Source organism: Aethalodelphis obliquidens, unplaced genomic scaffold (genome assembly GCF_003676395.1).
Source record: "Aethalodelphis obliquidens isolate GAN/ISIS:26980383/991018 unplaced genomic scaffold, ASM367639v1 scaffold36, whole genome shotgun sequence".
NCBI lineage: Eukaryota > Metazoa > Chordata > Mammalia > Artiodactyla > Delphinidae > Aethalodelphis > Aethalodelphis obliquidens.
In genome coordinates, this window is record NW_020837980.1 from 16,971,683 (window position 1) to 16,995,902 (window position 24,220).

At 35.4% G+C, this 24,220-nt stretch overlaps 1 protein-coding gene across 3 annotated transcripts in view; it reads right to left on the bottom strand.

The window, feature by feature from the left end:
- The window catches only part of ATF7IP (activating transcription factor 7 interacting protein), a 127,759-nt gene that overhangs the window by 59,663 nt on the left and 43,876 nt on the right, over positions 1-24,220 (bottom strand). For 2 of the 3 annotated variants that reach the window (XM_027129539.1, XM_027129538.1), the window contains exons 2-5: positions 16,817-18,366; positions 9,589-9,669; positions 1,872-2,017; positions 59-196 (exon numbers count right to left, since the gene is read on the bottom strand). In XM_027129539.1, coding sequence (XP_026985340.1) covers positions 59-196; positions 1,872-2,017; positions 9,589-9,669; positions 16,817-18,359 — 1,908 coding nt within the window. In that variant the 5' untranslated portion in view covers positions 18,360-18,366. Of the gene's footprint in view, positions 1-58; positions 197-1,871; positions 2,018-9,588; positions 9,670-16,816; positions 18,367-22,527; positions 22,624-24,220 lie in introns of those variants that run through there. The other variant, XM_027129540.1, reaches the window with a different exon arrangement.

Here is a 24,220-nt window from a genome sequence, read left to right on the forward strand (position 1 = left end):
GAAAGTAAGTTATAAAAATGATGACACACGGATATGCAATTCAAGTCAGTGTACAAACCTGTAGTTCAGTTAAAACTGTTTTATGCCTCTTGTTACACTCAATCTTTTCCACTCGTGTTTTCAATTCTGCCAATGTCTTATCAAATACACCACACTGTAGCGCACACAATTTTTCTTCCAGCAACCACTGTACAACCTAAAAAAATACATATTCCTTTGTTATAGCAAAAAAGGAATTTCAAGCAAGCAGCAAACAGTAAATATTCTGAAGTACTAATAAGATAGTACTAATATATTAATTAAAAAAAACATATTGGCATCCATAACACAATGCTATCTGCTGAAATCCTCCACTTCTACATATATAATATCTACTATAACACAATAAAATGTACTAAAAATAGAAAATTTCCAGAGGGTGAAATTTTTAAAACATTTTGAAATTGAAGTTTTAATATTTTCTTCCCACACCCTCTACTGTGATTTAAAAGAAACCAGTTGAAGGTAAGGAGCAGATTTTAAATTTTCTAATCTGTTACAGATGATATTTTTGAGAGACACTAAGAATGTCACTGCACTATGAAATTCCTATAAAACATTTCTAAATGCCTGCTCACAATTTCCATATTTATCTCATTATGGACCCATAACAAACAGGACATACAGTGCAGCCCACAGACCATCCCCAAATTACACTGCTCTAGAGGAGTAAACCCTCAGTACACACAGAAGTATATTTCAAAATGCTTTCTCATAGCTATCTTCATATTTCTAATAGCTCTATAAGAAAGACTAAACAAGCATTATTATCACCATATGGTTAAAAGAAAAAAGACACTGGGAGGAAAAAAAAGCCACTTTTGTACTGCCTCTCTGTTCCTTTCTCTAATGGGGATATTTATACTTTATCTGAGTAGAGGAACACTGGCCTAGAGTATTTATAATTTCACCATTAAATCTATAAGAGCTTGAAAAATTTTCACCTGAGTCTTCTATTCTTCTCTTAAAAAGGCATTTGTCATCAATATTTGTGAACACATCTTAAAACATATATTAAATACTTTATATTTTCATTATTTCTATCTCTAGTCTAACACATATAGGGGGAAGTTTCCAAAGTCTGTACTTTATTCCCTTTCCCTAGTCATTCGAAAGCCTTGTCCATACCATTTTTAATACTAAGCCTAAGGTACATAACAAAGATTTTAGAACATAGGGACTTATAGCCATGAAACCAGCTTATGACAAAACTTACAAAAACTAAAATGTTAACACTAAGACTCTAATGTTTCCAATTAGAATAAAGTTCAATATAGAAGAAAAAATAAAAGCTGAAAACTGGTATTCAGTTTTGTTACTAAAGCAAATAAGAAAAGAAGCCATGGGCTTCCCTGGTGGCGCAGTGGTTGAGAGTCCGCCTGCCGATGCAGGGGACACGGGTTCGTGACCCGCTCCGGGAAGATCCCACATGCCGCAAAGCAGCTGGGCCCGTGAGCCATGGTCGCTGAGCCTGTGCGTCCGGAGCCTGTGCTCCGCAACGGAAGAGGCCACAGCAGTGGGAGGCCTGCGTACCACAAAAAAAGAAAAGAAAAGAAAAGAAAAGAAGCCATAATTTCTCTCCCATTTTTAAAATTACTACCATATCTAAAAAGACAAAACAAAACAAAAAAACTATTTAGCTTCAAAAGAGTCATAAGGAATTTTATAATTAAATTATTAAGGGTAATAAGCTTAACCAATTTCTTCAAGTTCTTTCTTTCTATGAAAAAGCTGAATATTTCAGTAAAATACAGAGTAATGTCAAAAATCTAATAGAATAAAGATGGTGGTGTTTTTTGTTTAATATGGTTTTAACTTATAATCTCTAACACCTTTTGTAGCTTCTGGTTTATATCTCCTTTGGCTGTAATCTTTACTTGAAACTCTGCCTCATATTCTTCTTCCATATATCGACGTCGTTTGGACTGTACATTGTCCATGTCCTCTGACTTAGAACGTTTTCTTCTAAAAAATTCACCTGAGAAGAAAAAGCATAATGACCAGTCAGCTGTTTTTATCATACGTAGACCTTAATGCCTCTTTCCATCCTCAGGAAGATATTATTTCTAGCTATCAAAATAGCACTCTCAATAAATTATTTTATGAATTGTTTTTGTGATCAGAAAAGTAAATAGATAGCTTTTACCTTAAACTTGAAATGATTTTCAATATGCTAAATAAGAACCTCCGAACACTAAATAAGTAAATGTACAAACAACATGAACAAAGAACATTTTTTCCTTGAAATCTTCGTATTAAGATGGAAGCTCAACTAACAATATGGGATGAGAAGAAATCATCTCAAATTCATTCCTTTCAGTAAATTCTCTAGTGTATATGAATTCTCTGACAAAATACAGTATTCATTCACAAGTCACAGATTTCTCAGTATTTATTCTCACATCACATGCTTCTACTAACTGTGCATAGCTTTAATTATTTAATTCTTCATCCTCAGTAAATTTTCTTCCTCAGTAAGTTTAGGAAAAATTCTTTCTTAATCACCAGCCTTAGGAAAATAGTATTAGTTATTCTTAACATATCCTAATAAATTTCAAATATATAAAAATAATAAAATTAATGTCATTATAAAGGTAAATTTGGTAAAGAACAAACATTCAAAGACCTTCACTTAGAAAATTTGTTTCAAATATTGGTAACACTCATGAGATCATAACATATTTTATATGGTTTCTTTTTCAATATAGAAACAGGGAAATATTAAAATATTAAAATCTCCACACTATCTATGAGCCTATTATTAAAATCCAATTCTATTCTACAATTTCCCTTGTATCAAAACTTACATAGTCACAGAGAGATAAGGTCAAGATGGCAGAGTAGAAGTAGGTACGCTCATCCCTTCTTACAAGAACACTGGAATCACAACTGCAGAGCAACCATTGACAAAGAAACACTTGAACCTACCAAAAAAAGATACCCTACATCCAAAGACAAAGGGGAAGCCATGGCGAGACAATAGGAGGGGCACAATCGTGATAGAATCAAGTCCCATACCCACCAGGTGGGTGACCCACACACTGAAGAACAATCATACCACAGTTCTCCCACTGGAGTGAAAGTTCTGAGCCCCATGTCAAGCTTCCCAACCTGGGGGTCTGGCAACGGGAAGAGGAGGCCCCAGAGGGTCTGGCTTTGAGGGCCAGCAGGATTTAATTGCAGGACCTCCACAGGACTGGGAGAACCAGAAACTGCACTCTTAGGGTCTTGTGCACATCAGGACCCAAGAGAAAAGAGCAGTGATCCCACAGGAGACTGGGCCAGACCTGCCTGCTAGCACTGGAGGGTCTCCTGCAGAGGTGGGGAGTGGCAGTGGCTCACTGCAGGGACAAAGACACTGGCAACAGCAGTTTTGGGAAGCACTCATTGGCATGAGCCCTCCCAGAGGCACCATTAGCCCCACCAAACTGCCTGTAGGCTCGAGTGCTGGGTCACCTCAGGCCAAACAACGAAAAGGAAAGGAACACAGCCCCACCCATCAGCAGACAAGCAGATTAAAGTTTTACTGAACTCTGCCCACCAGAGAGACACAACCCAGCCCTACCCACCACCAGCCCCTCCCATCAGGAAGCCTGCACAAGCCTCTTAGATAGCCTCATCTACCAGAAGGCAGACAGCAGAAGCAAGAAGAACTACAGTCCTGCAGCCTGTGGAATGAAAACCACAATCACAGAGAGGTAGACAAAATGAAACGGCAGAGGATTATGTCCCAGATGAAGGAACAAGATAAAACCCCAGAAAAACAACTAACTGAAGTGGAGATAGGCAACCTTCTGGAAAAAGAATTCAGAATAATGATAGTGAAGATGATCAAGGACTTCAGGAAGAGAATGGAGGCAAAGATTGAGAAGATGCAAGAAATGTTTAACAGAGACCTATAAGAACTAAAGAAGAAACAGAGATGAACAATACAATAACTGAAATGAAAAATACACTAGAAGGAATCAAAGCAGAATAACTAAGGCAGAAGAACAGATAAGTAACCTGGAAGACAGAATGGTGGAAATCACTGCCGTGGAACATAATAAAGAAAAAAGAATAAAGAGAAATGAAGACAATCTAAGAGACCTCTAGGACAACATTAAATGCACCAACATTCTCATTATAGGGATTCCAGGAGGAGAAGAGAGACAGAAAGGACCTGAGAAAATATATGAAGAGATTATAATTGAAAACTTCCCCTAACATGGTAAACAGTCACCCAAGTCCAAGAAGCACAGAGAGTCCAAGGCAGGATAAACCCAAAGAGGAACACACCAAGACACATAGTAATCGAATTGGAAAAAATTAAAGACAAAGGAAAAATATAAAAGTAACAAGGGAAAAACAATAAGTAACATACAAGGGAACTCCCATAAGGTTATCAGCTGATTTCACAGCAGAAACTCTGCAGGCCAGAAGTGAGTGACACGATATATTTAAAGTGATGAAAGGGAAGAATCTACAATCAAGAATACTCTACCCAGCAAGGATCTCACTCAGATTTGATGGAGAAATTAAAACCTTTACAGACAAGCAAAAGCTGAGAGAGTTCAGCACCACCAAACCAGCTTTACAACAAATGCTAAAGGAACTTCTCTAGGCAAGAAACACAAGAGAAGGAAAAGACCTACAATAACGAACCCAAAACAATTAAGAGAGTGGGAATAGGAACATACATATCGATAATTACCTTAAATGTAAATGGACTAAATGCTCCCACCAAAAGACACAGATTGGCTGAATGGATACAAAAATAAGACCCATATATATGCTGTCTACAAGAGACCCACTTCAGACCTAGTGACACATACAGACTGAAAGTAAGAGGATGGAAGAAGGCATTCCATGCAAATGGAAATCGAAAGAAAGCTGGAGTAGCAATACTAATTTCAGACAAAACAAACTTTAAAACAAAGACTGCTATAAGAGACAAAGAAGGACACTACATAATGATCAAGGGATCAATCTAAGAAGACATACCAATTGTACATATATATGCACCCAACATAGGAGCACCTCAACATATAAGGCAAATACTAACAGCTATAAAGGGAGAAATCAACAGTAGCACAATAATACTGGGGAATTTTAACACCTCAGTTTCATCAATGGACAGATCATCCAGGCAGAAAATCAATAAGGAAACACAGGCCTTAAAAGGCACATTAGACCAGATGGACTTAACTGATTTTATAGAGTTTTCCATCCCAAAGCAGCAGAATACACATTCTCAAGTGCACATGGAACATTCTCCAGGATTGACCACATGCTGGGCCACAAAGGGAGCCTCAGTAAATTTAAGAAAATTGAAATCATATCAAGCATCTTTTCTGATGACAATGCTATGAGATTAGAAATAAACTACAAGAAAAAAACTGTAAAAAACACAAGCATGTGGAGGCTAAACAATATGCTACTGAACAACCACTGGATCACTGAAGTAATCAGAGAGGAAATCAAGAAGTACCTAGAGACAAGTGAAAATGAAAGCACAATGGCTCTGTTTGCAATATGGCAAAGGCATTTCTAAGAGGGAAGTTTACAGAAATATAATCTTACCTCAGGAAACAAGAAAAATCTCAAATAAACAACCTAACCCTACACCTAAAGCAACCAAAGAACAAACAAAACCTAAAGTTAGTAGAAGAAAAGAAATCATAACGATCAGAGCAGAAATATAGAGACAAGCAAAGATAAATGAAACTAAAAGCTGGTTCTTTGAAAAGATAAACAAAATTGATAAACCTTTAGCCAGACTCATTAAGAAAAAAGAGAGATCACTCAAATTAATAAAATTAGAAATGAAAAAGGAGAAGTTACAACTGACACCACAGGAATACAAAGGATCATAAGAGACTACTACAAGCAACTGTATGCCAATAAAATGGACAACCTGGAAGAAATGCACAAATTCTTAGAAAGATACAGTCTCCCAAGACTGAACCAGGAAGAAACAGAAAATACGGACAGACCAATCACAAGCACTGAAACTGAAACTGTGATTTAAAAACTCCCAACAAACCAAAGTCCAGGAACTGATGGCTTCACAGGCAAATTCCATCAAACATTTAGAGAAGAGCTAACTGCTACCCTTCTGAAAATGTTCCAAAAAATTGCAGAGGAAAGAGAACTCCCAAACTCATACTATGAGGCCACCATCACCCTGATACCAAAACCAGACAAAGATACCACAAGAAAAGAAAATTACAGGTCAATATCACTGATGAATATAGATGCAAACATCCTAAACCAAATACTAGCAATCAGAATCCAACAATACATTAAAAGGACCATAAACCATGATCAAGTGGGGTTTATCCAAGGATGCAAGGATTTTTCAATATCCGCAAATCAATCAGTGTGATACACCACATCAACAAACTGAAGAATAAAAGCCATATGATCATCTCAATAGATGCAGAAAAAGCTTTTGACAAAATTCAACACCCATTTATGATAAAAACTCTCCAGGGCTTCCCTGGTGGAGCAGTGGTTGGGAGTCTGCCTGCCGATGCAGGGGATACAGGTTCGTGCCCCGGTCTGGGAGGATCCCATATGCCACGGAGCGGCTGGGCCCGTGGGCCGTGGCTGCTGGGCCTGCGCTCCGCAGCGGGAGAGGCCACAGGGGTGAGAGGCCCGCGTACTGCAAAAAAAAAAAAAAAAAAAACAACTCTCCAGAAAGTGGGCATACAGGGAATATACCTCAACATAATGAAGGCCATATACGACAAACCTACAGCTAACATCTTACCCAACGGTGAAAAGCTAAAAGTATTTCTTCTAAGATTAGGAACAAGACAAGGATGTCCACTCTCACCACTTTTATTCAACATAGTTTTGGAAGTCCTAGCCGCAGCAATCAGAGAAGAAAAAGAAATAAAAGGAATCCAAATTGGAAAAGAAGTTAAACTGCCACCGTTTGCAGATGACACTATACATAGAAAATCCCAAAGATGCTACCAGAAAACTGTTAGAACTCATCAATGAATTTGGTAAAGTTGCAGTTTCCAAAAGTAATACACAGAAATCTGTTGCATTTCTATACACTAACAACAAAAGACAGAAAGAGAAATTCAAGAAACAATCCCATTTACCATCACATCAAAAAGAATAAAATACCTAGGAATAAACCTATCTAAGGAGACAAAAGATCTGTACTCCAAAAACCGTAAGACGCTGATGAAAGAAATCGAAGACGACACAAACAGATGGGAAGATATACCGTGTTCTTGGATTCGAAGAGTCAATACTGTCAAAATGACTATAGTACCCAAGGCAATCTAGAGATTCAGTGCAATCCCTATCAAATTACCAATGACATTTTTCACAGAACTAGAACAAAAAAATCTTAAACTTTGTATGGAGACACAAAAGACCCCAATAGCCAAAGCAATCTTGACAAAGAAAAACAGAGCTGGAGGAATCAGGCTCCCTGACTTCAGACTACACTACAAAGCTATAGCAATCAAAACAGTATGGTACTGGCACAAAAACAGAAACATAGATCAATGGAACAGAATAGAAAGCCCAGAAATAAACCCACACACCTATGGTCAATTAATCTATGACAAAGGAGGTAAGACTATACAACGGAGGAAAGATAGTCAAGTGCTAGGAAAACTGTACAGCTGCATGTAAAAATATGAAATTAGAACATTCTTTAACACCATACACAAAAATAAGCTCAAAATGGATTAAAGACCTAAACGTGAGACCAAACACTATAAAACTCCTAGAGGAGAACATAGGCAGAACACTCTGACGTAAATCATAGCAATATCTTTTTCAATCTGTCTCCCAGAGTAATGGAAATAAAACCAAAAATAAACAAATGGGACTAATTAAACTCAAAAGCTTTTGCACAGCAAAGGAAACCATAAACACAATGAAAAGACAACCCATAGAAGGAGAGAAAATATTTGCAAATGATGTGACTGACAAGGGATTAGTCTCCAAAATATACAAACAGCTCATGTGGCTTAATATCATCAAAACAAACAACCCAATCAAAAAATGGGCAGGAGACCTAAATAGACATTTCTCCAAAGAAGACATACAGATGGCCAAGAAGCACATGAAAAGATGTTCAACACTGCTAATTATTAGAGAAATGTAAATCAAAACTACAATAAGATATCACCTCACACCAGTCAAAATGGCTATCACCAAAAAAATCCACAAACAACAAATGCTGGAGAGGGTGTGCAGAGAAGGGAACCCTGCTACACTGTTCGTGGGAATGTAAATTGGTACAGCCACTATGGAGAACAGTATGGAGTTTCATTAGAAAACTAAAACTAGGGCCACCATATGATCCTTCAATCCCACTCCTGGGCATATATCTGGAGAAAAACATAGTCCAAAAGGATACATGTACCCCAATGTTCATTGCAGCACTGTTTACAATAGCCAGGACATGGAAGCCACCTAAATTTCTATCGACAGAGGAATGGATAATTAAGCTGCAGTACATATATACAATGGAATATTACTCAGCCATTAAAAAGAATGAAATAACGCCATTTGCAGCAACATGGGTGGACCTAGAGATGGTCATACTGAGTGAAGTAAGTCACAACAGAGAAAGAGAAATATCATACGATATCACTTACATACATAATCTAAAAAGAAATGACACAAATGAACTTATTTACAAAACAGAAACAGGCTCACATTCTTAGAGAATGAACTTATTGTTACCAGGGGGTGGGGGAAGCGTGAAGGGAAGGGATAGTTAGGGAGTGTGGGATTGACATGTACACACTGCTATAATTAAAATGGATAGCCAACAAGGACCTACTGTATAACACAGGGAACTCTGCTCAATATTATGTAACAATCTAAATGGGAAAAAAATTTGAAAAAGAATTGATACATGTATATGTATAACTGAATCACTTTGCTGTACACCTGAAACTACCATGACATTGTTAATAAATACTCCAAATTAAAATAAAAAGTTAAAAAAAAAGAAGATGGAAAAAATTTAGAACTGTGTCTGGTACATAAAGTATTATCAACACAGTTGCTTTTATTATTATTAAGTAGTAGTAGTATTGAAAGTTTTAAAAAATAATAACTTACATAGTCACAGATGGAGAGCAGTATGACAGGGAGAGTTACAGAACCCAACCTAATGACATTCAGTAACATCATTTCCCCTTCTCTTTACAGCTTAAGAACTTTAAGTAGAGATTGAGACACATACTTCCATTTGCTTATATCATCCCAGACAAAATTCCTATGGTCCAATGCTCTAAAAGCAAATCTAAAACAATTTCTCTCAAGATATTCAGATAGCATCTTACTAAATAGTAAGCTTAAATCTTTCTATGGAGCAATGGAAAGAATAAATAAACAATAAAATACATGAAATAATTAATACTTTCAAAGATCCTTGGGTTAGCCATCAACAAAACGATTTAACTGTGGCTTACTTAAACTGAAAAATTTTACAAGCATCTCATGGACAGAAAAGTATTTTCCACAGCCTTAAAAGCAGAAACAATTTTTAAAACTATTTCAGGTTTGTTTGTACATGCTTACTTTTCTCAGGTCTTTCATCTTCATGTATCACTTGCTCTTCTTCCTCAGGTTTGCTGCCCTTTTCATTACTTTCTACTTCTTCTGTAACAAAAATAGAAAAGGAAATTTTCTTCCATCAGAATTTGTAACAGTTCATTATAATTTATACTTTTGGTGTAATTATCCAGTTGATAATATTTTAGGAAATCAGAGTCTCAAAATGTAAAATATTGGGAATAAAAAGGGAGCATGAACTGGTGGAAATAAGTGGACAAGTCTAGTTTTAAATGTTTCTGCAAGTTCATAATAAACTCTTAACATGGAAAAAAATTAAATAATATAGATTTTAAGACAAAGAATCTTAGTAATTTACTGTCATCAATAGATTAATAAAATGTGAAAACAACTACTATAAAGCATTCAGACTCCTTTACATTCAATTGTTAAAACTAAAACAGTGGTTGTGGCAATTACAAAAAAAAATTATAAATTACTGGTGAACTCAGAACACCTAATATTTTGACCAGACAGGTTGAATCATTAGGTTATTTTAACGGTTATGGATAGGGAAAAGCTATCCTAAAGATAATAAAAGTTTTACTTAAAAGTAATAGCTACTTTGATACCAGTGCCAACAACTAACTTATCCCCCAAAAAATCCTACACTATAAACAGTATTTTTGCCATCATATATATAGATAAGGAAAGTAACGTTCAGAAATGTTAAGTAATTTTCACAAAAGGCACATAAAATCTAACAACTAAAGAGTGCTACCAAAAAATATTGCTAAAAATAGCCATACAGTTGCATTGTTACAACAAATAAAATCCCAGAGGCACCATAAATGGTCTTTGGTCAATCAATCTATAGCTCCTCAACTAACTTAATCATTTAGGGGAGAAGAACAAGTCACTAACATGTTTGGGTTTCTATTTTTCCCCCTTACATCCCTGCAAGTGGCTCCCCTGCAGCTTCAATAAAGCATGCCGTATTTCATCATATTCTACAACCACAATTAAATAAACAATCATGGGTATATAGAACTATATAAAGATTTTGATATGGCATCTCTGCTCCAAACACCAGGGTTTTAATTTCAACAGCCCTGATGGTAGAAGCCAAGGTTAAAAAAACTTAAAAGAATTTTTAGGTGAAAATAGGCAGAGACTAGGATCATTGATGAACCTGTTACAATGTTTTTCACATTAAGATAAACAATAAAGCTGTAAAACGTGAACACAGTAATACAAAAGGACGTTTACACAGTACATATGGAGATTACTGAGACTATTTTTAAACTTTAACATAAATGAATATTAAAAAATTAACTTTCCATTTACCACCCTATGCTCATTAAGAAATTTTTTTAAGATCTCATCCCTCAACACCAGTTCAATGAAATGAAAGTTTGTTTTGCTCCCCTGTAGACTGCACACTCATTACATAGCATTTTTTCCTATATATACTTTTCCAAGTTTTCCTGCCTTTAATACTGAGGATGGTGACTCCTATAGTTTCCTAGTTTCCAGAAACACAGAGAAATTGGGTTGCTTAAGATGAAGGTTTACTTAGTCTTTATTTAGCAAACCACCCTTCCACCCAAAGAACAAAATTAGCCCTGGCTCCAATCAGGGTTACTTCAAGCCAGATCAGAAAACAGCAAAGCAAACTGGCCTGGTTTGGTCTGCCTCTTTTATGCATATGTTAGATCCCTCTCCGCCCACAGACATGTCAAGCTTAGCTCCCAATTCCTTCATTTTATTCAAACAACTCCTCTTATCATCAAATTCCCGTTTTCCAGGTATGTTTAGAAGATATGACTGGATTCTTAATACTTAAAACACTTATTAGGAGTTTGAAATAGACAAACAGAATTAAAATTTAGCCTCGAGTTTTATATAATAAAGAAGTTGGGATTTAAAAAAATGGTACTAACAGAGTCTACAGAAGGGAGTAAGGCCCTATATTTCTTTAATTTTTTTTGTTGTTGTTGTTCACAGAGCCTGTAGAGAATCTAAGTGAACCTCCATCAACTCAGAATAATAATCAGAGGCTCAGGTACACGGTGTTTATATATATATATAATTTCAAGTAGTTTCTGGGACTCCTAAAACTCATCCAAATACTTGGGTTAAGACTGTCTTTTTTAGAATCTGTCTTCATTCAGTTTCTGCTATAATTCCTCCCATCTTGAATATAGCCTCATATGTTGGCATACATTCACAAACAGTTCTATCTGTGGTATTCTTTCCTTTCAACCAGACTAGACAGTAAGCTCCTTAAGAGCAGGTACCAAACCTTGTAATTTTGGTAACCCTAAACACTTTGGGGAAGAGCTGAGACAAAGTAGATATTTAATATCTTTCTAATGACTGTTATCTTTAATAAAATTCATTAAATGAAGGTGGAAAAACTGTATTGTAGAGGATTAGAAGACAGAATTTACATTAGGGGTTGGTTTCCCATTTTCAGAATTACATAGAACTTTATTCCAAGAAAATACAGACAAAACCGTTGCCCTGGATCATGGGTTGGCAAACATTTTCTGTAAATGGCCAAAACGAAGTATTTTCGATCTTGTAGGCTCTATGGTCTCTGACACACTACTCAATTCTGTCCTTATGGTGGGAATTGATGATAAACAATATGTAATATGTAAACAAATAGATGTGGCTATGTTCCAACAAACCTTTATTGACCAAAAACAGTTAAGGCCTATAGGTCACAGTTTGCCAATCCCCTGTCTTAGATTAATGGCTCTACGAGAATACTTAAAACAAAAAATTCCTACAGACTAACTGAAGACAATATATCCATCAGAAAAAATGGGCAAAGAAGAGGAAGAAGCAATTTATAGATAAGGAATACAAATGTAAGATTCTCAGCCTCACAAGAGGAATCAGAAAAATGGGGCATTACTGGCAATGTGACTTTTCCAGAAAATTTTTAAAAGCTTTATTTAACTAATACAAACCTCTAAATAGTATCTTCCACAGTAAGTTTCTGTGCTCCCTTTTAAAGCAAAATTTGGGGGGTAAGTTACATTTTATTATCTCCAATTCTTCTCCTCCCCTTCTCTCTGAAACTCAATTATCAACTAGGCTTTCAACTGCACTGCCCCCTGTCAAGGTCATAAATGATCTCCAGGTCATTAAATATTTCTCTTCCATCTTAACTGAACAAACACCTGCATTTGATACACAAATAGAGTTACTCCTTCCTCCTCAAAACATTCTTTACTTGACTTCTAAGACAACAAAATCTCCTAATTTTCTTTCTAGCTGAAGTTTTTTCTTGGTCTCCTTTGCTGGTTCTTCCTCATATCTTCAACCTCTAAATACAGGACTGCCAAAGACCTCAGTTCTCGGATCTCCTCTCACTGAATTATACTCACTCTGAGGTGATTTCACCTCGTCACTCAACTTCGACTAATGTCTATATGGTATCTACCCCTAATTTTTTCTAGACAGTCCAAGCCTCTGCTCTAAAATCCAGACATATATCTAACTCAGGCAACAATCGTCATTTGAAACTGATCTTCCTCCCACACTCCCCTTTCCAAAACTTGCTTCATCTTTGATCTCACTCAACTCTGAAAAGAAAAATCTGCAACTTCTACAACAATGTACAGGAATACAAGATTCCATAAAGAAAATCCAAGTACGTAAGACACAGTTGAATATAAATGGGCTGAGATAATAAAGAATTTTAGCTGAACACATTAAATAGTGAAAACAAAATATCAATAAATTTTAATTATGTAAACCATGGCAATTCTACCACTATTAACCTAAAGCAAAATTAGAAACCTTAAATTCTATTCCCATGCAATTATCCTCATTAGCATTTACGTTCATCTAATTTATCTTAAGGATCCAATGAAAGGGAAAAACAACCAGATATTTTTAAAATCTGAAATAATATTTGGAAGGAAATTATGTCAGAGCTTAGGGTAAAATCTTATTTACTTTGAAACAGATTTTTCTCCTCAAAAATATTAGGAAAAAACAATGTTTAAAAAATTTAAAAAGCCGAGTAGAAAAGAGCTCTCCCTCTCATTTCTACATAAGAAACAAAATGAGAAGGGCCAAAAGGGAAGAAAATAGAGAATGCAGTAGACTGAAAGCTAAGGAGAATCTCAATAGGGAGGAATTGTTATTAAGAGGTCATCTAAATATGAGAGAATAAAGACAAATAAAGGATGCCCCTGGATTTAACAACATGAGCATCAATGTCACTCCACTGAGAACAATTAGGAAAGAGGCTGGGAACGTGGAAATCACAATTCAATTAAGTTAAAGAGTAAACAGGAGAAGATGAAACTGTGCTAGCTTTGTTAACATAACTTGAAGAATGGCACTGAAAGAGAGGAAAGATGGAACAGTAGTAGAGGAGAGTATATGGTATGGAGAATACATGGAAGGTAACTAATACGTGTACCTCCTCTGGTGTTGTTTGAATGTTCCCAAAGAGAAACTTTTATTTTCCTAGACTTCTTAAACAGACTATGATTGTAAACATTTAATGAGTATCAGGTATTATACAGTATTAAGCAACAATATGACAGCATCCTCAGGCCTACTAAGGAATATCTGCAATCGTTTTTTAGGTCTTTCATCTGTCTCTGTAAACCTGAAATCGCTTTTCCATTTGTTTTCAGATACCTTTCATTATTTTTTGCTGCTGCTCATATCCATAACTGCTATATTTAAAACAAATTTGCTAAAGTGTCTGAAATAATAGAGGTTTATGTTTTCCTACTAGTACAGCACATAAATGTTAGTACTTAGAGGGAAAAGCCAGACTTATAATCCTGTGTTCTGAAAACATTAAAAATTATTCAAGAATAAAGAATCTGAAGAAAGTAATACCTCAACAGATGAACAACAGCAAATATGACATGTAACAGATTCTACTACCATATAAACAGAACAGAGAACCGTTTAAGAACCAATGAAGAAACCATACTTCAACTTACAAAACACAAAATCTCCTTTGGGTCAGGGGACAGAAAATAAAAGTTCAGTTACCAGCTAAGAAATTAAATCTATCACTAAACCTACTCTAACAGCATACAATCAAATAAAAGTCTAAAAGTAACCAAAAATAAACCGAACTCTGAATTTTCAAAGTATACAATGGGGATGGTTTAATATTCATCTTTCTGCATTTAACCACTGGGTGGGAGGGATGGTCTCCAATCTCCAAGATTCTGACATAAAGGTAAAATGTATAAACTCATTAAATAATTAAGCTTCAATTTGCCATGACTTTCTTATACACACTACCAAAAGATTTTTTTAAGGACTTACCCCAATATTACTCTCTATATTCTTACTGAAAAATGAGTGAAGTTCTCCTTAAACATTGTTATTTATTATCTTTCCAAAATGTAAATTTCATCGTGTCATTCTTCTCTGCTTGAAATCATTCAATGGCTCCCCGGTGTTAGTATGTTTTAGCATTGTAAGCAAGGTCCTCCATAACACTCTTCTATTACCAATTAATTAATTCTACAAACATTTACTGAGCACTAACTGTGACCCAAGCATTTTTTTGGCCTGATTATGATGGCTCAAAGCAGGGGTGATAGCAGTGAAGATGGTATGAAGAGACTGCATTCTAGATCTGTTCTGAAAGTAGCACCAACAGGATTTCCTGACAGATTGGATATGGACTATGAATGAAAAAAATAAGAATGGCTCCAAGATTTTTGGCCTGAGCAAGTAGTATGGAGCTGCAATTAAGAGGGATTATCTTCCTTAAAACCCTATGTTACACGGAGAGTGAAAGGAAAGTGCTTCCCTGAATACATCTATATTCTCAAAGTTACTCTCCTCTACACTCCCAGCATACCAGTTTAACATTACTACTGTATTCACAACCATGTATTTAATGGCTTGCAATTTAATTCTTGTCAGAATCCTCAGGGCAAGTAATGAACTTTATCTTTAAATCCCCAAGCCAAGAAAAGCTTGGCCTTTCTATATATACAGGTTTAATAAATGAATGAATGCTCTTTGGAAGTGAAGTCATTTTTTAATAAGAAAACGTTTCTATCTCCAAAAGTAGGTATGACATATTGGGGGTGGGGGTGGGTGGGAGGGAATCCTCTGTGTCTTCTAGGCTTTTTTTTTCTTTGAACAAACTAAAAACCAGATGTTGTTTTTCTTATTACAAGGTCACTCCACTCACAGGGCTCTAAGGCTAAGAGAATGTGACACGATGGGAACATAAAGGTATTCACACCAGTCTGAAAGTAACTGAGAAAGTTTCACAAAGTTTCAAACAAGTTTCACACATGTTTGAGTTTGACCATGAAAGCAAAGTAGGATTTTTCTCATTCGCTCTTTTTTCTCTAGTAATAATAAAAGATATGGAAAAGACAGGCATTGACCAAATCATGAAGTTTATATAGCTTTTATATAAGGAGTTTGAAATTACCCTAAAAGTATTGGGTTGGCCAAAAAGTTTGTTCAATTCTAACTAAAAATAAAGGACAAATATTCATTTTCACCAAGAATTTTATTGAACAGTGTATTCACTAACCAAACTAACTTTTTGGCCAACCCAATAATAGTGATCTAATGAAAGAGAGGAACACAATCAAATAAAAGAGATTTAAGTTATTGAGAGATCATTCAGAAAATGAGGGGAGTACGTTAGGTAGAATCAAGAAGGCTTAGGAAGCAAATGGATAAAGTCTTTATCAAACATATAATTAGACCTCTAGGTTTTTGGCTTCCAGCAATGGTGGTGCTATTCCCTGGACAAAGAATATTAAAAGAATCAGATTTCAACTGGAAAATTAATTGTAAAATGGAATTTGTTACACTTGAAGCAAATAAACTAGTAGGCTTTTAGATTCAAAGTTATTTGGTTGCTAAGTGATAGCATGAACAATTGCTAGAATTTTGATCAATTATGTACTGGAAATTGTTATATCATGGTGTTAAACTGGTCCATCTTATCTCTATTCCCAGTCTATAAGTCCCTTACGGGCAAGTGCAAAATTTTCTACTTATTTTATCTCCCTTCTCAGCACTTCACACAATGCTGCTCTCAGAGTGGTTCTCTGTAATTCTAAATTCTGTGAAGTTAAGAAGCTGTGAAGTTAAGAGATCATTCTAGTCACCATCATTCTCCACTTTTTCTGTAACTAAAAGAAATTTAAACTTTAAGAGAATGTTTTACTAAGCAGTTTATCAAAGCTAATCAAAATCTTTAGAATTTAAATAATATGCTAACCTGGAGAGCATGTCTCATTTTGTGATACAACTTCAGACTCATCCTTTTCACCCGAAATATCCTCTTCATCAGAGAGGACCAAAAAGGCTTCTTTTGGCAAACTCTCACTACTTTCTTGTTTAGATGGTGAACCAAAAGAACCTTCCATCTTTTCTTCCAAATCTGGATTTGTCTCATCAATTGGAAGGAGAGAAGCTTTAGAAAAGCAAGTAAGTTCATCTTCAGCAGGTGCAAGCTTTTCCAAAATAGGAATGATTTCATCTGTCTCCATAGAATCTGTATTTTCTAAGACATTCTCATTTTTGTCATCTTTCATAACATTTTCACTAATGGTTTCTGCAAGGTCTGCAGAATTTTCTTCTTCAGTCTTTTCACTTTGGTCAATCTCAATACTGCTAGATATAGCTTCCTCTCCAAGAGCAGATTCTGTGATAGCATCTTCTTCTATCTTCTTTTCAGGAGACACATCTGAACAAATAATTGTATCATCTGTTTCTAGAGCTTCTGCATCAACATCAACATTACTATCAGCTTTATTTTTCTCATCAAATGGGAAAATTTGATCTAACTTTTCATCACCTCCATTTTTTTCAAGAAAATCATCACCTTTATTGCTACTAGGCTCTGTGCTATCAGTTTCAGGAACTGGTTCACAGACTGGTATAGAATTTGGTTCAAAGGTGGGATCAAAGACTGACTCAGAAGTTGGTTCATCAGAAACTGGTTCATCGGAGGCTGGATCACCAGAGGCCGAATCACCAGAAGTTGGATCACCAGAAGCCAGATCACCAGAGCCTGGATCATCAGAGGCCAGTGATTCAAAAGCATGATCACCAGAGGCTGGATCATCAGATGCTGAATCACTGGAGACCAGTTCAGTGGAGACCGATTCACCAGGGACTGGTTCAACAGGGACTGGTTCATTGGAGACCAGTTCATCAGAGACTGGCTCACTGGAGACCGGTTCACTGGAGACCAGTTCACTGGAGACCAGTTCACCAGAGACAAGATCACCAGAGACAGGATCAACAGAAGCAGGATCACCAGAGGTGGGATCACCAGACGTTACTGCTTCAGAGGCCAAGTCTCCAGAGGCAGAATCTCCAGATACCAGACCTCTAGCAGCTAGTGCACCAGAGGCTGTATCAGCGGAAGATGGTTCAGCAGTCAGTTTAGAGGCTAGTTCAGGAGTTATATTATTAGAAGACACAGGTTCACACTTTAAATCATCATCCTGCTTGTTTTTTACATTAACGTTTAAGGTAGAGGGTGTTTCTTTCCATTCTGATTTACTTTTTTCGGAGTCAAAACAAAGCTCTTCAATGCCATTCACCTCGTCCTTGTCACTAATATAATCCATACTTTCCAAAGGCGAGGTTGGGTCCAAGTCTCCATTTTCATGGTTGCCATTTAACAGCTTGACATCAGTTTTCAACAGTTCTTCTTTGACCTTGTACACTGCTTCAAGTTGTTGACGATCACTCACTCGCATTGTTTTTCGAGCCTTAAAGACTTTTTTCTGAGGTTCTTCTATACTATCCATTTTGAATCTTTAAAAAGAGAAAGAGAAAGACAGAGTTTAACAATTGAAACCGAAGCCACCTAATTACAGACTTACTGCAAACTGATCTTATAAGCAAGCAGCCCTTTATGTAATTTTGAAATAATTACATATAGAAAGCATAATGATCCTTGCTGTGTGTGTTAATTTTCACATTTATTGAATTTATATAATATAAAATTGATAGCAGATACAGTTCACAGGAGATCAATTACTAGGCAGTATTAGGAAAAAAGTGACTAATTTCTAGTTTTCATTCTCAGTAAGCTAATGGATTCACAGAGTCCGGAGGAGATAGCATTAAAAAAAATACATGAAGTAAAAAAGTAGCTGTCAAAGGAAAGATAAAATTATAAGAGAATGAAAGCAGTAGGGGAATGGGAGAGAGGTATAGCGATAAGGGGAAAAAAAGAAGGGAGAATTAAGGAACATAAGGAAAGATTACATTTGCAACCAGGAATATCTAAATTAACAACTGTAAACACATTAATAAGAGGTTACTATCAAGAAAGTGAAAAGACACAATAGAAGGAAATACAGTCAACCCTTGAACAACAGAGGTTTGAACTTCATGGGTCCTCTTAAACTTGGAATTTTTTCAATAAATACATACTACAGTACTACCTGAACCACAGTTGGTTTAATCTGTGGATGCGAAGGGACAACTATAAAGTTATACGAGGATTTTCAACTGTGCGGAAGGTCGGCCCCCCTTAACCCCCACATTTTTCAAGGGTCAACTGTATTTACAAATCATACATTTGCAAATAATGTATCTGATAAGACACTTGCATCTGGAAAATATAGAATATAAAATATTGTTGCAGTTGAAAAGTAACAACAAAAAAACCAATTTTAAAATGGGCAAAGGACTTGAACAGACATTTCTCTAAAAGATACACAAATAGCCAATAAGCAAGAAACATGAAAAGATGCTTAACATCATTTAGTCACCAGAGAAATGTAAATCAAAACCGAAATGAGACAACAGCTCACACACACCAGGATGGCTATATCAAAGAAAATAATGAATGTTGGCAAGAATGTGGGCAAATTGAAACTCTCCTACAATGGCAATGGGATTGTAAAATGGTGCAACTGCTTTGGGAAAACAGTCTGGTAGGTCCTCAACATGCTAAACATTAATCATTAATTTTTAATCTTTCCCTTTTTTTGTAAGTGTATCCATGTAAAGCTATAAATTTCCCTCTAAGTGCTGTTTTAGCTGCATCTTACATTTTAATGTGTCATATTTTTCATTGTTGTTCTACTAAAATATTTTCTAATTTCCATTGTAATTTCTTCTTTCATCTGTGAGTTACTTAAAAGTATGTTTCTTTAAAAGGTAATACACTATGACCATGTGAAGCTCATTAAAAAAAATACAAGGTCAATTTCATATTAAAAAATTAAGCAATGTAGATTTACGAGTGAGACACGAAGCATTATAGCTTTATTATAGGCCCAACCAAGATGTCCACTTGATAAAAATACATTAGAGCCCTAAGCACTAATTCCTCAAATTGTGACCTTATTTGAATAGGGTCTTTGCAGAGATAATCAAGTTAAAATAAGGTCTTTAGGGTGGGCCCTAATTCTGTATGATCAGTGGCCTTATAAAAAGGGGAAAATCTGGACACACACACACACACACACACACACACACACACACACACGGGAGAACGCTGTGTGAAAAATGGAGTTAGCCACAAGCCACAGCTGGGAGAGAGGTGTGGAACAGACCCTTCCTTAGCTTCCTCAGTGGGGGCATGGCCCTGTCAACACCTTGATTTCAGACTTCTAACTTGCAGAAATGTAAGACAATACATTTCTGTTATTTAAGAAAAAACATTTTTTTCAAGCAGTGTGATTTACCATAAAAACAGAATATAGGATGAAAATAAACAACAGATCATCTCAACAGACACATAATATTCATTCATTTGACAAAATTCAACACTGACTCATAGTTAAACTCTCAGAAATCTAACAGAAGGAAACAACTCAAATCTAATAAAGATTATCTACAAAGAAAACTGCAGATATCATACTTAATGGTAAAATAAGATCAGAACTAAGATAAGGATATTCTCTATCATTGTTTCTGTGTTAACATCTGGTCAGTGCAGTAAGGCAAACAAAAGACTTGGTCCTAGAGAAAGACAATGTTGCCAGTCTATAGTGGAATAAAACAAACGTCCTTTAAGGACTTAGATATACAGAATCAAGAATATTAATTTTACATTGGATATTCACTTAACATCACCATTACCAGTAGGAATGATGTTAGGATATACTTGCTTTGGTTGGAGAAGGGAAAAAAGCAGCCCCGGAAGTCTGGGAACTTATCTAAGGCTCAAAGCTCACTGTTGTTATAAACTGATGTGATGCTTATAGCTAAATCATGTTGGACATAAAACGACTTCACCATTCAAATTAGACAAGGTCACTGTGCAACCCAGCATCCCGTAAAATACTAAACATCTCCCTCTCTGACTAAGTGATAGCTACACTTTTTTATCAATTGCAGCTTTATCCTCGCTGTAGTTTGTCCTCCCTATAGATAACAGTTGCTGAGATACACAAGCATAGAATTGCCCCTGCTTTCTGATAGCACCTAATACAGAGTAAGGCTCTACTGCCTCAACCCCCACCCCCAAAACCCCAACTATACTATAACTGAATCTTTTACCAGGTTTTTTTCTAACATCCTCCTACTGATATGCCTCGCTGTTTCCCCATGGTGAACATTCTCTCTCACTGCAACAATAAACCCAACTTGTTCAATTACAGGTGTGTTCTTGGTGTTCCACTGTTCCTCTAGCTGAAAGGCATAAAACTATGGCCCAGCCTATTTGCTGGAGGCCAATAAAGCCTGAGAACCAACTATTTTGTCACAGTACTTCTAGACTGTGGTATAAAATCTGCATTCATTCTCTTACTTTAAGCCAATTACTTATGTTTCTTGGTCTTTCTAGGTTTTTAATTTAAATTATGGAGATGAGTGAAACAATTTACAGAAATTACCTTAAAATTGAGAAGAAACGTCAACGCAAAATTATCATAGGCACTATTTTAAGGGTTATTAACTGCAGCTAAAATTTAAACTTCAAAATTTTTCCCATCTACCATCCATTTGAAACTCACACTAACTGAAAAATTTTCTGCAAAGATACAATGCAAATTTTTTAGTCACTTTTCCTTGCTGACTCCAAACATACAAAAGGATTAAATTTACAGTACAAGGAGTATGGTTACCCTTTAAATATTTTCAAATACTGAACTGCAATTCTTTGGGACTTTGACCTCATAACAGCCACATTTCTCAACCATTATGCAGAAGTGGCCGTTATTGCCAGTTGCAGTAAAAGCAAACACTCCTCTTTTTTAAAAAAAAGTATATTTTCATAATTTTTAGTAATCCCATTAAGAACATGAACTCTGCAAACAGAAACATGGATTTGAATTCTAGCTCTCCGATATACTATGTGACAGACGGCAAGTTACCTAGCCTTTCAATGTTTAGTTTCAGCCACCTTAAAAAGGGAATATCAGTACCTGACATAGAGGTTGTAATAATGATTAAATGAGATTCTATACATTAAGCACCTAGAAGGTAGTAAGCACTCAATAAATGTTATTATCATAATTGTCTATGTATATTCACAATGGCTTTAGGCATAAACTAGAGAATCCGAAACAAATTTCTCTTAAATACTTCTGGGATTTTTTGTATATGAATTAGAAAATCCAACACGCAAACATCACGTTCAATGTTAATAGCCACCACCAAGTAACATTTAATAAAAATAAATGTTATCGAAGCAAGCTGGTTTTATCAACAAAACTGCCATTCAATTCCTTTAGTACACTAAAGGACTACCTATACAAAGAATTACAGAATAACTACCACCTATACCCACAAGGGTGCACACTACAGCCATTTACAAGATTTTTTATGGGTTCTAAGTATAATGAATAACAGACAAAGCAATAAGGAAGTAGCATGAACAACCGTAGCATGAACAACCAGTTCAAACTAGTTCAGCCATATCTATGCAAACCAATCAGCAGTTAAGTTTTTAAAAATCTATTTTGCATGAGCAATGTATATTTAAGAAAGATACACATTAGAGAAGGGTGTGTTTACCTGAAAACAAGTCTCCATGACTGTAGTACCGGAACAAAACATTTCTAAAGATCATTTTAAATACTATCATCTGGAACTGAGACGCCATTCACAAAACTATTTGACAAAAGAAATACTACTTTTTTAGGTGGCAACACTAGAATCATGAAGCTCTCACAAGACTGTAATTTATTTTCACAGGAAAAAGCATTTATATTTTACAGCAGAAAATGTCTGCCATACCTAGAAGTAAATGTGTAAAACGTGATGAACTACTTTCTCCTGAAAACATTTTTTCATGAGAAAGACAGTAAGAAAAAAGTGCTTTTAGGTCCTTACTCTATATATTCAGATTCAAGAACTCTAGGGAAATACTATCACTATAAAAAAAAAGAATCTTTTTCTACAGCATTAACAAGGATTTCACCTTTACTTAAGGAATTTATATTTAAATAACCAAGAAGGATGTGTTACCTGCAAATAAGTCTCTATGGCTTGGAATTTTTTTTTGAAATTTGTGTTAATTATTTTTAAGTAAAGCCCAATGAGCCTCTTCTTCTTTAAGTGAAACCATTATTTTCTATTCTGCTTCATCCCCCTCCACCCACTCCCTTCACACTCTTCTTTCTAGCAAAGAGATTATAGCTATGAAACAACAAAGAGAAGTATTACCAAAAGCTGCAATGTCTTAGCCTACAATCTGCCTGCTCAAAAAGCTCAAGAATTTAAGTGGCTATTCAAGAGCTGGTCACAAACTCAGCCAATCAGTAGCCAGCATTCTGATTCCTGCCCAGCAACAGGAGACAGACAATAAGGTCAGAAAAACATAGTTAAAACCTGGATTCACAACACTTCAGTGAGGTTCTTTGTCTGATAAAAGTAATCTAGAACATAATTGCAAAGAATTCTAAGTCCATAATATATATTAAATATATCATATAAATAAATTAAAATAAGATAAAAGGTATAAATCTTATTTATTTTCATTTAAAGAATGTTTCCAGAAATATAAATCCATTCCCTACCTGGGGAATCAGTCAAACATGGACAATGCATAACAAGAACATACTTTTCTACACAATGGGTTAGAATCTGCAAAATTCAAATGTAAATTTCTTTTTAAAATTCCATAGTCCTTAATGTTTATAAAACATTTATACTAAAAATCCAGCAAAACCTTAAATCCAAACAACTAACAAGATTATTTTCACACTCACCTACCTCTATTGTTACAGATTTCCAATTCCAAAAATTAATTGTGTTCTGGACCCAAAAAAGGTTTACTATGGATAGCATTATAAAGTGTTTTGTTGTCTACTGCACTGAACTGATTTAGTTTGATTCATCTAATGAAATTAAAATGTGATTCTTGATAACCTGTATTAAGTGTTGTAAGTACAATTACTACATTATTTTCTCCTTAACTGCCCTTGGCAGCAGGTTACAAAAAGGTTATGAGCTCTCCCCTTTTGAAGAAATAAAGCAAATGTGTATATTACATAGTAAATACTCATGTAAACTAAAGGCAAATTTTTCCTATATTACATCATTCTACAGTCCTTTAAATGTAAAATTATAAAATAAAAATAGGAAATCTGTCATCAGAATTTTTTTCTCAAATTTACTACCTATAAAATTTTCTTAGTAATAAACAAGTTTTTTAAATAAACCTCACGTTTTTCTCCTTCAATTACAGATAAACCCTGTAATTTTT